The 14,562-nt window shown below is 40.8% G+C and overlaps 1 protein-coding gene across 1 annotated transcript in view; it reads left to right on the top strand.

The window, feature by feature from the left end:
• The first annotated feature begins 4,279 nt into the window (after window positions 1-4,279).
• Window positions 4,280-14,562, top strand: part of zdhhc18b (zinc finger DHHC-type palmitoyltransferase 18b) — a 30,541-nt gene continuing 20,258 nt past the window's right edge. Inside the window, exons 1-2 of the mRNA XM_060904809.1 lie at window positions 4,280-4,802; window positions 13,380-13,540. Coding sequence (XP_060760792.1) covers window positions 4,552-4,802; window positions 13,380-13,540 — 412 coding nt within the window. The 5' untranslated portion in view covers window positions 4,280-4,551. The remainder of the gene's footprint in view (window positions 4,803-13,379; window positions 13,541-14,562) is intronic.

Below are 14,562 nucleotides of genomic sequence, written 5' to 3'. Positions count from 1 at the left end.
GACCTGAGTTGTTATCAGCGCTCAGTTCAGAAGCCTGCATCTCTGATGGTATGGGGTTGCGTTAGTGCGTGTGGCATGGGCAGCTTACACATCTGGAAAGACACCATCAATGCTGAAAGGTATATCCAGGTTCTAGAGCAACATCTGCTCCCATCCAGACGACGTCTCTTTCAGGGTAGACCTTGCATTTTCCAACATGACAATGCCAAACCACATACTGCATCAATTACAGCATCATGGCTGCGTAGAAGAAGGGTCCGGGTGCTGAACTGGCCAGCCTGCAGTCCAGATCTTTCACCCATAGAAAACATTTGGCGCATCATAAAACGGAAGATACGACAAAAAAGACCTAAGACAGTTGAGCAACTAGAATCCTACATTAGACAAGAATGGGTTAACATTCCTGTCCCTAAACTTGAGCAACTTGTCTCCTCAGTCCCCAGACGTTTACAGACTGTTGTAAAGAGAAAAGGGGATGTCTCACAGTGGGAAACATGGCCTTGTCCCAACTTTTTTGAGATGTGTTGTTGTCATGAAATTTAAAAATCACCTAATTTTTCTCTTTAAATGATACATTTTCTCAGTTTAAACATTTGATATGTCATCTATGTTCTATTCTGAATAAAATATGGAATTTTGAAACTTCCACATCATTGCATTCCGTTTTTATTTACAATTTGTACTTTGTCCCAACTTTTTTGGAATCGGGGTTGTACTTCTTTAGATAACTGCAGTGAACTTGCATGCCAATTTTCTTCAACCCTTCTCATCAGAAGACGCTCCTGTTGAGGTGTTAACTTCCATGGACGACCTGGACGTCTTTGTGAGATGGTTGCAGTTCCATCTTTCTTAAATTTTTGTACCACTTTTGCTACAGTATTCTGACTGATAAGTAAAGCTTTGCTGATCTTCTTGTAGCCTTCACCTTTGTAGTGTAAAGAAATTATTTTCTTTGGGGAATTCTTTAGAGACAAGTTGAGCATCACTCTCCATCCAGCATCCAGTCACTAAAAGAGGTCACTGTTGAAGAATGGAAAAAGATTGATGTTCAAAATGTCGCCAACTTGTTCATTCCATGCCTAGAAGACTTGGTGCTGTCATTAAAAATCATGGAGGCCATACAAAGTACTAGATGTAGTAGTTTTTGTTGTGGGATGTACGGTACTCATTTTTGCACCACCCTAATTTGAGTAAAACTGAAAAAACGTGTAATCTAAGTTTATATTATTAACCTTACTTTCACGTTATAAGTTAAACAGATGTTGTATTAAACTTTGTCTTGTCAACATTTTGGAAATTGTTTGTGTTCATTGAGATATTGTTTAAAATGTTACTTTTCACAAGAAAGACAAAAGGGACAAATTAAATGAAATAAAGATAAAATAAATAAACAGAATAATGGGTTGTTTTACAATCAGGGTACGCAAGCTAAAAATCACATTTAACACTTATTATCTAAAATATCAAAAGACTTGACTAAATAAACTTGCTTGTTTATTGTAGCCCTGTGATAGCTCTATTTACCATGCAAAAAACAAAATTTGGTGATAATGTTATTTTTGGTGAATGTATGGCAATATATGTCATATTTAGCAAAATTACTTGTGTCATTTAGAAAAAGTGCTTTTTTGATCACAGGTAGCTCCAAAAGGGATGCACTTAAATCATTCTTTATACCATAAAACAAATATTTGGTTCCATATCATTGGAAACATAGTTAAGTTTTAATGTTGGATGCCAGTAAGTGTTCAGACTATTTTGATCAAATTAGTATGGAATTGTGTCAAAAAAAATGTCCTCTCAGAGACAGCTAAATCTCATCTCATCTCATTATCTCTAGCCGCTTTATCCTTCTACAGGGTCGCAGGCAAGCTGGAGCCTATCCCAGCTGACTATGGGCGAAAGGCGGGGTACACCCTGGACAAGTCGCCAGGTCATCACAGGGCTGACACATAGACACAGACAACCATTCACACTCACATTCACACCTACGGTCAATTTAGAGTCACCAGTTAACCTAACCTGCATGTCTTTGGACTGTGGGGGAAACCGGAGCACCCGGAGGAAACCCACGCGGACACGGGGAGAACATGCAAACTCCACACAGAAAGGCCCTCGCCGGCCCCGGGGCTCGAACCCAGGACCTTCTTGCTGTGAGGCGACAGCGCTAACCACTACACCACCGTGCCGCCCAGAGACAGCTAAATTTTCAATATAAAATAACATATCTAAAATGATTATTTTCATCCTAAAATGTGGTCAAGATATTGGGACATAAATATTAGAGACAACTAACACAAAGCTTACAGCCTTATATTTAAAAGCACTATGGATGTAGTGGATTCTGAATTGTCAAAAAAAAAAATGTCCTCTCTGAGAATCACTTCATTTGTTTCTCCCAGCCCTGCTTAAAGCTACACTTAATCTTGTTATAATACAAACTATTACACATGCCTATGTTCAGTTGCCCTCACTTTCATAAAATCTGATGCATTTTTGTTTGGGTGTTCCTTTTCACCAATAAAGATCCTGTAACATTTTTTGACCATATTCAAAAGTCTAATGGTGGCACCATGAGGTTCATTTTTTGCCAAAAAACGCTTATATTATGTTTTTGCGTAAGGTTTGAATCACAATGTTGGACTCCGTTTATTGATTTCTTGTGAGCCAGAGATCATGTTAAGAACCTTTGCAAGGGATTGAGAAGCATTAATGTGATTCATAATACATTTGTATTGTTTAAAAGTAGTTGAACAATGATTCAGTGAACAGCTAAAACTCAAACTGTGCTTGATAATATATTTAGAATATGTACTAAAAATGTGTATCTAAGATATTTGGTGCCATAATGTTTCATGAAAAGTGATCAAAATTTTGTCATAAAAGTCATAAAATAGCAGCTTTTTCCATAACTTTGGGCTCCTGGTGCCACCATTAAACTTTTGAATTTTGTCAAAATATTTCACCCAGTGTGTTTTCTTACCAAAAGGAACATAAAAACAAAAATGCATCATGATCGGAGGAACTTTTCATTTTTAGGGGGCAACTGATGCACCCTAATCGACACATATGCTAATAATACAAAAAAAATAAAACAGTAAATGCAAGGTTAGAGTAGAGTGGGGTAATACGCCCCCGTGGGGTAATACGCCCCCAGCCTGTTTTACCCAAAATAACCACCAGATGGCGCAAAGTTACATTTCTATTGTTGCTATGGACTGGCTTGACAACGGGGATATACAAATATCCACTGTGGATCGCATATCAGCAACGCAGCGGAGAGAAATCAAATTTCATGGTAAGTGATATAATTTTCAGATATCAGTAAAACTGTATTTAGATAGCTGCTATTTCGTCAGATATCACAGCTGTGTATGTGGTATGAGTAGACAAGTCAGTACGTTAAAAAAAATACATTAGGTATAAAAAGTTGAATCACATTTTGAAAGTAAGACCCTTTTTTGTAAAAGTGTAGTCTGTGGGGTAAAACGCCCCCTTAATGGCGGGGTAAATGGCCCCCAGGGGGCATCGTTTCCTTTTATCATAATTACTGTGTTTCATACATTTCTGAATAGCAGATACATAGTTTTTAATAACATCTCGCTTACCTGGTTGAGTAAAGCAAGTAATTTGAACTTAATATTAAAAATAATTGAAATTTAAAAAAAATTTGAAATTAAAATGTGAAATATAATAAAATAATGCATCTATTCATTAATTCAGGGATATTTTCTTGTTTCTTTCACATTATAGGCTTAAGTAAACACTTTTGCTATCCAAACAGCTTTTTTTGAGCGAGGGGGCCTATTGCCCCACCTCAGGGGGCCTTTTACCCCAATGGGGGGGGGAGGCCCCCTTGGCACAATGTTTGTTTTTGTTAAAAAAAAAAGTATTAACTTTAGGTGGCATTATATTTTCATGTCACTGTTGTCAAAAACTATGATTACAACTAAACACATGGTTCATTTCAACTTGGAGAAAAACTGAATTTTCCTTAAGGGGGGCTTTTTCCCCACTCTACTGAATAAAAATCAAGTAAAGACATTAAACATACTGCATATATTAATTGTTTTAGCTGCTTTTTTTTGGACAGGGGAAATTGTTGCAATGTTCTACTCCAATTCTGTCTTGAGCACCAAGAAATGAGGCTTCTTGTTTGAGAATTTGCATTTATGAATGTGAAATTAAAAGTAGTGGAATAAACGCTCCTGTCTGTCATTAGGGTGTAGTGATGTTTACGCGCCCACACAGGAAGTCGATGCATTGCGTCACTACCTGGTATATCTGACTGGTTTGAGTCACGCGTTGGACGTGTTACCAAAAAAAAAATAAATAAATGAAAAGATGATTAATTCGTGGGTCGAGGACATGCTAAAAGCCGAGTTAGTCGATATCTTGTCTGAGAAGTAGCGTGTTTCTGGTCGCATCCCACCAGTCGCTACTGTGTAAACTAAAGTAGCATTCTGAGGATACAAACAGGAAATCCGGAAGTGTAAGTATTTATTTGGAAGCGAAATCGCATGACAGTTCTCATACACTACCAAGGAAGCCATGAAAAGCTGTGAATATCAGCAAATAGATCCTCATGCACTCTCGACACCAACACCTGGACACACAGCAGAAAATAGTTCGCGTCCTTGCCAAGAAAAGAAGCCCAGGCGGCTGAAGAGGAAATGGGAAGTGTTTCCGGGAAAGAATCGCTTTTACTGTGATGGTCGGCTCATGGTGGCACGTCAGAGTGGAGTCCTTCCTCTCACCATGGGACTCATCCTCATCACCAGCGGGTTATTCTTCGTCTTTGAGTAAGTGCTTAATTGTGTTTGATCCTAAAATACTATCAGAGCTGCACTTTAACTACAGTGCTCAGTGTCAATGAGTGCACCCCCTTTGAAAAGTAACATTTTAAACAATGTCTCAATGAACACAAACAATTTCCGAAATGTTGACAAGACAAAGTTTAATATAACATCTGTTTAATTTATAAGGTGAAAGTAAGGTTAATAATATAAGGGTTGTTTTACAATCAGGGTACGCAAGCTAAAAATCACATTTAACACTTATTATCTTCAATATCAAAAGGCTTGACTAAATAAACTTGGTTGTTTATTGTAGCCCTGTGATAGCTCTATTTACCATGCAAAAAAAAAAAAAGTGATAGTTATTTTTGGTGAATGTATGGCAATATATGTCATTTAGCAAAATTACTCGTGTCATTTAGAAAAAGTACTTTTTTTGACCACAGGTAGCTCCAAAAGGGATGCACTTAAATCATTCTTTATACCATAAAACAAACATTTGGTTCCATATCATTGGAAACATAGTTAAGTTTTAATGTTGAATGCCAGTAAGTTTTCAGACTATTTTGATCAAATTAGTATGTAATTGTGTCAAAAAAATGTCCTCTCCGAGACAGCTAATTTTTCAATATAAAATGACATATATCTAAAATGATTATTTTCATCCTAAAATGTGATCAAGATATTGGGACATAAATATTAGAGACAACTAACACAAAGCTTACAGCCTTATATTTAAAAGCACTATGGAAGTAGTGGATTCTGAATTGTCAAAAAATAAAAAAGTCCTCTCCGAGAATCACTTCATTTGTTTCTCCCAGCCCTGCTTAAAGCTACACTTAATCTTGTTATAATACAAACTATTACACATGCCTATGTTCATATCTCATCTCATTATCTCTAGCCGCTTTATCCTGTTCTACAGGGTCGCAGGCAAGCTGGAGCCTATCCCAGCTGACTACGGGCGAAAGGCGGGGTACACCCTGGACAAGTCGCCAGGTCATCACAGGGCTGACACATAGACACACACAACCATTCACACTCGCATTCACACCTACGGTCAATTTAGAGTCACCAGTTAACCTAACCTGCATGTCTTTGGACTGTGGGGGAAACCGGAGCACCCGGAGGAAACCCACGCGGACATGGGGAGAACATGCAAACTCCGCACAGAAAGACCCTCGCCGGCCACAGGGCTCGAACCCGGACCTTCTTGCTGTGAAGCGACAGCGCTAACCACTACACCACCATGCCGCCCCCTATGTTCATATGTGTATTCATTTCCAAAAGTGCAGATTTGATGGTACAAGAACCAGTTTGAATCAATTTGAATTTTGGACTCCTGTGATCCTCTCCGAGAATCACTTCATTTGTTTCTCCCAGCCCTGCTTAAAGCTACACTTAATCTTCTTTATCTTATAGCAGATTACACAAAATTACCATACACATGTCAAAAAATTACCTGAAATCTGTTCTTTAACTTGTCCTTCACTTAAAAACTGGTACAAGAACCAGTTTGAATCAATTTGAATTTTGGACCCCTGTGAGACAAACTTTGTATCCTGATTGTAAAACAACCCATAACTTAGATTACACATTTTTCAGTTTTATTCAAATTAGGGTGGTGCAAAAATGAGTACAGCCCACTGAAAGTCTCTGGAGCAGAGCTAAATTGTAGACTGCAAATGTCTAATTTAACAAGAATACAAATCACAGGTGAGTCTAACTAGTCATTACACAGGTGTCCAGCAGACAGCTGACTATAAAAAGGTGTTACTTAAAGAAAACCCCTTCCCGTTTCATGCTGTCAGCAATGGCACCACATGGAAAAGAAATGACACAAGACCTGAGAAAGAAAATAATTTCTTTCCACCACAAAGGTGAAAAGATGATCAGCAAAGCTTTACTTATCAGTAAGAATACTGTAGCAAAAGTGGTACAAAAATTTAAGAAGGATGGAACTGCAACCATCTCACAGAGGCGTCCAGGTCCTCCACGGAAGTTAACACCTCGACAGGAGTGTCTTCTGATGAGAAGGGTTGAAGGAAATCGGCATGCAAGTTCACTGCAGTTATCTAAAGAAGTAGAAAGCCAAACTGGGGTGAGTATTTCCTGTGACACAATATGGTGTAGACTGCAGAGGAATGGCATGCATGGATGTCGTCCACGAAAGAAGCCTCTCCTAAAGCCCAGGCACAACCCACCTAGAGTTTTCCAGGGCCCATGCTGACAAAGGTGAAAACTACTGGGACTCTGTACTCTGGAGTGATGAGACGAAGATAAATGTTTTTGGAACTGATTGCTTCAAAACTGTATGGCGAAGCAAAGGTGAGGAATACAAAGAAAAATGGATGGTGCCTGCAGTGAAACATGGTGGTGGCAGTGTCCTTATGCGGGGCTGCATGAGTGATGCTGGTGTCGGGGAGCTGCATTTCATTGATGGCGTCATGAATTCACAGATGTATTGCTCTATACTGAAAGAGAAAATGCTACCATCACTCCATGCCCTTGGTCGTTGTGCACTTTTCCAACATGACTCAACACACGTCTAAGGCCACTGTTGGATTTCTGAAGAAGAACAGGGTGAAAGTGATTCAGTGGCCAAGTATGTCTCCTGATCTGAACCCAATCGAACACCTATGGGGAATTCTGAAGAGACAAGTTGAGCATCACTCTCCATCCAGCATCCAGTCACTAAAAGAGGTCATTGTTGAAGAATGGAAAAAGATTGATGTTGCAAAATGCCGCCAACTTGTTCATTCCATGCCTAGAAGACTTGGTGCTGTCATTAAAAATCATGGAGGCCATACAAAGTACGGGTACTAGATGTAGTTTTTGTTGTGGGGTGTACTCATTTTTACACCACCCTAATTTGAGTAAAACTGAAAAATGTGTAATCCAAGTTATTTTATTAACCTTACTTTCACGTTATAAGTTAAACAGATGTTATATTAAACTTTGTCTTGTCAACATTTTGGAAATTTTGTGTTCATTGAGATATTGCTTAAAATGTTACTGTTCAAAGGGGGTGCACTCATTTACGCTCAGCACTGTACCGTACATACTTGCATTACTAGGTGTGTGCAAATATTATAAATCATATCTACAGTACCATTAAAGTTTGGACACCTCAACTCCACTCATTCATAGGTTTTTCTGTATTTTGATTATTTTCTACATTGTAGAACAATACTGGGCGGCACGGTGGTGTAGTGGTTAGCGCTGTCGCCTCACAGCAAGAAGGTCCTGGGTTCGAGCCCCGGGGCCGGCGAGGGCCTTTCTGTGTGGAGTTTGCATGTTCTCCCCGTGTCCGCGTGGGTTTTCTCCGGGTGCTCCGGTTTCCCCCACAGTCCAAAGACATGCAGGTTAGGTTAACCGGTGACTCTAAATTGACCGTAGGTGTGAATGTGAGTGTGAATGGTTGTCTGTGTCTATGTGTCAGCCCTGTGATGACCTGGCGACTTGTCCAGGGTGTACCCCGCCTTTCGCCCATAGTCAGCTGGGATAGGCTCCAGCTTGCCTGCGACCCTGTAGAAGGATAAAGTGGCTAGAGATAATGAGATGAGATGAGAACAATACTGAAGACCTCAATACTATGAAATGACACACAATTATGTGGTAAGCAAAAAAGTGTTTTAAAAAAACCTATGTTTGATATTTTAGATTCTCCATAGTATCCACTGTATACCTTACACGCTGTTGCCGTTATCTTAACCAGCTTCACGAGGTAGTCACCTGGAATCAGGCTTGTAGTACTTGAGTCCAGAACTCTGACTCGAGTCTGACTTATGAATTGGACTCTGACTCATTCATTAACTGCATTTGGACTCGTAAATTGGAAAGAGGATTCAGATTTTTTCTAACATGCCATAATAATTTGGCACAAGATATTTATATCTACGTTAACTTTTTCATATGAATTTTGTCCAAGAGAATGCATGTTCACCTGTTCATACGTCATGTTCAAGAACAAACTAACGTTAACAGCGCTAAAATGATTAGATGTTTTATCAGTCTGTGGTCGCCAGTGTCCTGTTTTACACCGTGGTGTGCTGGGGGGGGCAGCACATTCAAGGACGACACATCCAGGCTGGACAAACTGATCAGGCGGGCTGGCTCTGTGGTCGGCATGAAGCTGGACTCTATGGTGACCGGTGGCAGAGAAGAGGACTATGGACAAACTACTGAACATCATGGATGATGCTAGTCACCCTCTGCACACCGTCATCAGCAACCAGATGAGTCTGTTCAGTGACAGAATGCTCCTTCTCAAGTGCAGGACTAACAGACTTGGAAACTCCTTTGTCCCTCACGCCATCAGACTGTACAACTCCTTTCTGGGGGGGAGGAGGGGTAACAGGAGGACAGAGGACGGGAAGGAGCAGTAGCCTAGCCTGACAAAAAGCAATACTGGACAATGTGCAATACCTCTCCTGCTAGATTATTTTTGTACATGTTAATACTTTAATTTATCTAGAAGTTTTCTCTATTTTCCATTCTCTGTTTATTCTGTAATGATGCTGCTGGAATTTTAATTTCCCTGAGGGAACCCACCCAAAGGGATCAATAAAGTTTTACCTACCTGCCCATGCGCACACAGACTTCTCATGCAGTGGGGGGGGGGGGGAAACTGCTGTGTGTTCCATATGTAGAACTATCGAGGGGACAACTTCAATCGTCATTTGGCAAGATTCCACCCAGAGAAGGAAGTGACGCGCTATATTCATTGCTCTGTTGATAGTGGGTGTGGCTTGCTGAGCGATGAACAAGCTTTTCATCTGTAGCTTATTAACTAAAATGGGGCAGTCGAGCAGTAACGTTAGTTAAACACAGTAGCAGAGATGGTTTCACATAAAGGCAGCAACAGCCACCGTCAAATGGTGCGGGTGGAGGCTTGGTCTCGGACTTGACTTGGATCAATAGTGGACTCAACTCGAAATTTTCTTTTAATGACTTGGACTTGAACACTGGGGACTCGGACTCTAGTGACTCGACTACAACACTGTCTGGAGTGCTTTTCAATTAACAGGTGTGCCTCGTCAAAAGTTAATTAGTGGACAAGTTTCTTTCCTTCTTAGGCCATGTACACACGTAGCCGGGTATTTTTAAAACCAAACATTTTCCTCCCCTCCGCTTATAAAAATGTTTTATCCACACCACCTCGTCTTTGAAAAAAATCCCTTCCACACAACCGAACATCTGCGTTTTCAATCACATTCATAAGCATTCCAAATCTGTAGATGGCATTATTTCCCCAAATCCTACCCCCTAATCACATCAGAATAGCCCTCTGTTGGCGTCACTTCCGCCTAAACATAAAACATGGTGCCAAGCTCGTTCGTCTGGACAGACTCGGAGACAGAATTCCTTCTAAACAGAATTTTGGAGTATAAACTTCAAAAGACGCAAGAAAACGTTGATTGGGAATCTTGTCAGTAGTTGGGCTTCTAAAATTAAACATGTAAATAGCACCTGCACAATAATTAACGCTTTCAAGGCACTACTCCGATCCATTACTCTTTTGTCCATGCTTAATCTGGCTTCTGCAGTAAACAAAGGTCGCACGTTTGACGTCAGGGCAGATTTGTTGTCATTTTTTTGGCGCAGATTGTGACGTTCTAAAACGCAAAACTCCGGTTATCTCTGTCTACATGAAAAGGCATACACGGAGTTTTCAAAAATCTTCACTTTGCCCGGAGTTTTTTTAAATATTCGTTTTTGATGTGTTTTCATGTGGATGACAGGTCAAAACGTAGAAAAATATCTTCGATTTAGCAGATACCTGGCTACGTGTGGACGGGGTCTCAATGTGTTTAAACTCGCACAGTAAATAGCCCTGTTCCACAACTGTAGTAATACATGTTATGTCAATAACCACATAACTAAGTCAAGAGAAACAACAGTTCATTATTACGAGGATACTTCAAAAAGTTCTCAGCCTCACCCAGAAAACCTCTCGGAGAAAGATTGTTCTTGCATTAATTTTCAACATAGTCTCCTTTGACTTCAATGCACTTGGTCTACCGATGTTCAGACTTCTCTATCCCTTCATGGAAGGGCACATCTTGAGCCTCCAGATCCTCCTTGACAGTATGGATGACTTCATCACTCTGAAAATGGTGATCACGTGAGTGGGATTTCAGTTTGGGAAACAGGTAGAAGTCAGACGGTGCCAGGTCGGGTGAATAAGGTGCATGGGGCAACAGTTCAAAGCCTGTGCTGTGTGGATGGGTGTGTTCTCCTGGAGCAATAGCATGCCAGCTCCAAGCTTTCTTTCCTCTCCTTTTTTCTGTGATTTGCTTCTTTCATTTGAGTTTTTGTGGACAGTGATATAAGGCTTTATAGTGTACAGTTATGTCCCTTGTTTCCAGGTGAGGCCGAGAACTTTTTGAAGTACCCTCATACTTTAAGGCATGAAGTGTCTTTTAATAAAAAAAAGACAAAACCATTGCTATTTAAAAGGTGTGTCCAAACTTTTGACTCGTACTGTGTGTATGTATGTAAATACTCTATTTCACCCCTCTTTCTTCTTCTCTTTCCCCCTTATATTTTTTGCAATGCACAGTACATGAGCTTCACAACAAGCATTTCAATGTACAACTGACAACTACCCCTGACATTTTGAGCACATGACAAGCTAAAAGTGTACTCGGTAGAGTGCATGCCTCCGTCAAGCTACATATATCAACATCAAAATCAAATAATTTTTACCTAGGATAATACTAAAGCCATCCACCAAATTTCATCAAAATCCATTCAGTACTTTTTGAGTTGCGTTGGGAAAAGGAAAAAAAAATCCTGGATCCTCATGCATATTTGAATTTACGTCAAAATTTAATCAATTGTTCCTTGGCCTTTAGCTCCAAATTTCATCAAAATTGGTTCAATACTTTTTGAGTTACATTGAGAACAAACAAACAGGCGAAAACCATAACCTCCTCCAAAAACACTGGTGGAGGTAATAAACATGAAGATACCACACCATGGCACACAACTGCACAACAATACTGGATTTTTATTTAAAATTTTTTGGTAATCGGTGCGCCTACTTTTGGATATTCATTGTAGACTCTAAATTGAGTCGTTTAACTGTTTTAGAAGGCTTTTGGATCTTTGACCCTGTTCACACCTGGCATTAACATGTGTTCTGAATGAACAGGTCACAAGTGGACAGCAGCTAGAAGTACATCAGTTCAGACCTGCCATTAGACTGCATCTCTACATGCGTCCTGAGTGACCACTTGTGATCTAATCTGATCTCACTTCCCTGCTCTACTGTATATGCAAGTAAACATGTATATCAAATGACATGGTTGTATGCAAAGACCATATGTGTTGTTGTTTCAAACTGGTGGGAGGAAGCAATGCACTTCTCGGGCCTAGCCTGCTCCCCATTAAACGACAATGAAGTTAAAAAATCAAAACATTTTGGCTGCTGGTTTGTGGGGGGTTGCCTGTTGGCATGTAAATGAGTACGTACTTCCACTTATGCAGAGGACGTCAGTTGAGTAGGTGGTTCTTCAGTGTCACCCAGAACACCTCATCTCCTCTCATCTCATTATCTCTAGCCGCTTTATCCTGTTCTACAGGGTCGCAGGCAAGCTGGAGCCTATCCCAGCTGACTACGGGCGAAAGGCGGGGTACACCCTGGACAAGTTGCCGGTCATCACAGGGCTGACACATAGACACAGACAACCATTCACACCTACAGTCAATTTAGAGTCACCAGTTAACCTAACCTGCATGTCTTTGGACTGTGGGGGAAACCGGAGCACCCGGAGGAAACCCACGCGGACACGGGGAGAACATGCAAACTCTGCACAGAAAGGCCTTCGCTGGCCACGTGGCTTGAACCCGGACCTTTTTGCTGTGAGGCGACAGCGCTAACCACTACACCACTGTGCCGCCCATGGCCCAGAACACTCGTCTCATCTCGTCTCGTCGTCTTCCGTTTTATCCGGGGCCGGGTCGCGGAGGCAGCAGTCTGAGCATGGAAGCCCAAACTTCCCTTTCCCCAGACACCTCGGCCAGCTCCTCGGGAAGAGCACCGAGGCGTTCCCAGGCCAGCCGAGAGACATGATCCCTCCAGCGTGTCCTGGGTCTTCCTCGGGGCCTCCTCCCGGGGGGACATGCCAGGGAGGCGTCCAGGAGGCATCCGAAAAAGATGCCCGAGCCACCTCAGCTGATTCCTCTCGATGTGGAGGAGCAGCGGCTCTACTCCGAGCTCCTCCCGAGTGACTGTGCTTCTTACCCTATCTCTAAGGGAGCGCCCAGCCACCCTGCGAAGGAAACTCATTTTGGCTGCTTGTATCCGCGATCTTGTTCTTTCGGTCATTACCCAAAGCTCATGACCATAGGCCCAGAACACATTTGTGTAAAACAGTGTAGCCATATTCGGCCCAACCCACCTTCAAATGTGGTGCCCTCAGATCACAATGCATCTTCAGGATGCATTTGACCCCATTCACACGTGTACTTAATGCCATGTGAACAGGGTCTTCAATGTATTCCAGAGGCTTTGCCAGTTTATGCAGAAAACACTAATTCTAACCTGCCTTTATTTCATATGTCTTGTGTTTCCAGTTGTCCTTTCCTCGTCCAACATCTGACTGGCTGCATCCCAGTGATCGGAGGAGTCCTTTTTGTGTTTGTAATGGTCTCTCTTCTTCAGACCAGCTTCTCGGACCCTGGCATTCTCCCTAGGGCAACACCTGAGGAGGCAGCGGACATCGAGAAACAGATTGGTGAGTATACCTGGTCGCCGTTCTGTCAAATTTATTTGTTTAACCTTTAATTATTTATTATTCAGGAATTCAGGGAACGTAACTAAAACAACCATAAAAAATGATGGGTAGCTAGTGACCAGTAGCAGTGACAGGCCATTTTTTAAAATCGTTGTCATAGTGTTGTGTAATGTAGCAAATTAAAGAGCGTGAAGATCTGAATTGAAAACTTTAGTTTTATAAATGTCTCAACAAAAAAAAAAACAAAATTATGAACATTTTAAGTGTTTTTATAAAATTTCCATTTCTGTCCGTTGCCCTGGTCACAAACCAGCAATCATTTTCCACTGGTTTAATTTTCTATTCATAAGGAAAAAAAACTCAATCAGAAATGAATAGCTTAAAAAGCAAAAAATAAAGAGATTTAGAATTTTGAGTATCAGGGAAAGAATTACAGATAAAGGCTTCTTCTTGTATATCACAGTTATGCACCTAGAAAGCTGAAAAGTAAGATCACTGAAATTGGTCCATTCATTGGTTTCATTGGTTTAAATATAAAAGCCAGAATTTATCGGGTATGTTCACTTTAAATTGTGGGCACTGAGCATGACTAATGATGGTGGTGCTCGTAAGAGGCTCAAACTTTTATTAATTCTCTTCAAAACAGTATTACTGATATTTATGCACAGTCTCATTTTTTTTTTCCTCCACGGAAAAAAAATTAGGAAAATCATTCCTTTTTAGGAAGGATACAAAATTTCTCAGTGATTCAAAGTGTTCGGGCTATTTTATTGGAAAAACAAGTCAACATGAGAGATTCGACCACTCGGTGGGAAACATGAATTTCAAGCTGATTGAACCAACAGTGAGTGAGCGAGCTGGAAGCAACAACAAAACGCACAGACCGGTGACTAATATCACTAAAAAACCCAAGATGGCGGCGCCTGTGAGTTTGGTGTATTGCATTACACAATGTTTAAAAAAAACGCTTAAAGTAAAAGCTCATCACAACGCCGCACAAAATTAACAATATGTTCTGTAAA

Source organism: Neoarius graeffei, chromosome 22 (genome assembly GCF_027579695.1).
Source record: "Neoarius graeffei isolate fNeoGra1 chromosome 22, fNeoGra1.pri, whole genome shotgun sequence".
NCBI classification, from domain to species: domain Eukaryota; kingdom Metazoa; phylum Chordata; class Actinopteri; order Siluriformes; family Ariidae; genus Neoarius; species Neoarius graeffei.
The sequence above is the reverse complement of the archived record's forward strand: the minus strand, read 5'-3'. Positions and strand labels throughout refer to the sequence as shown.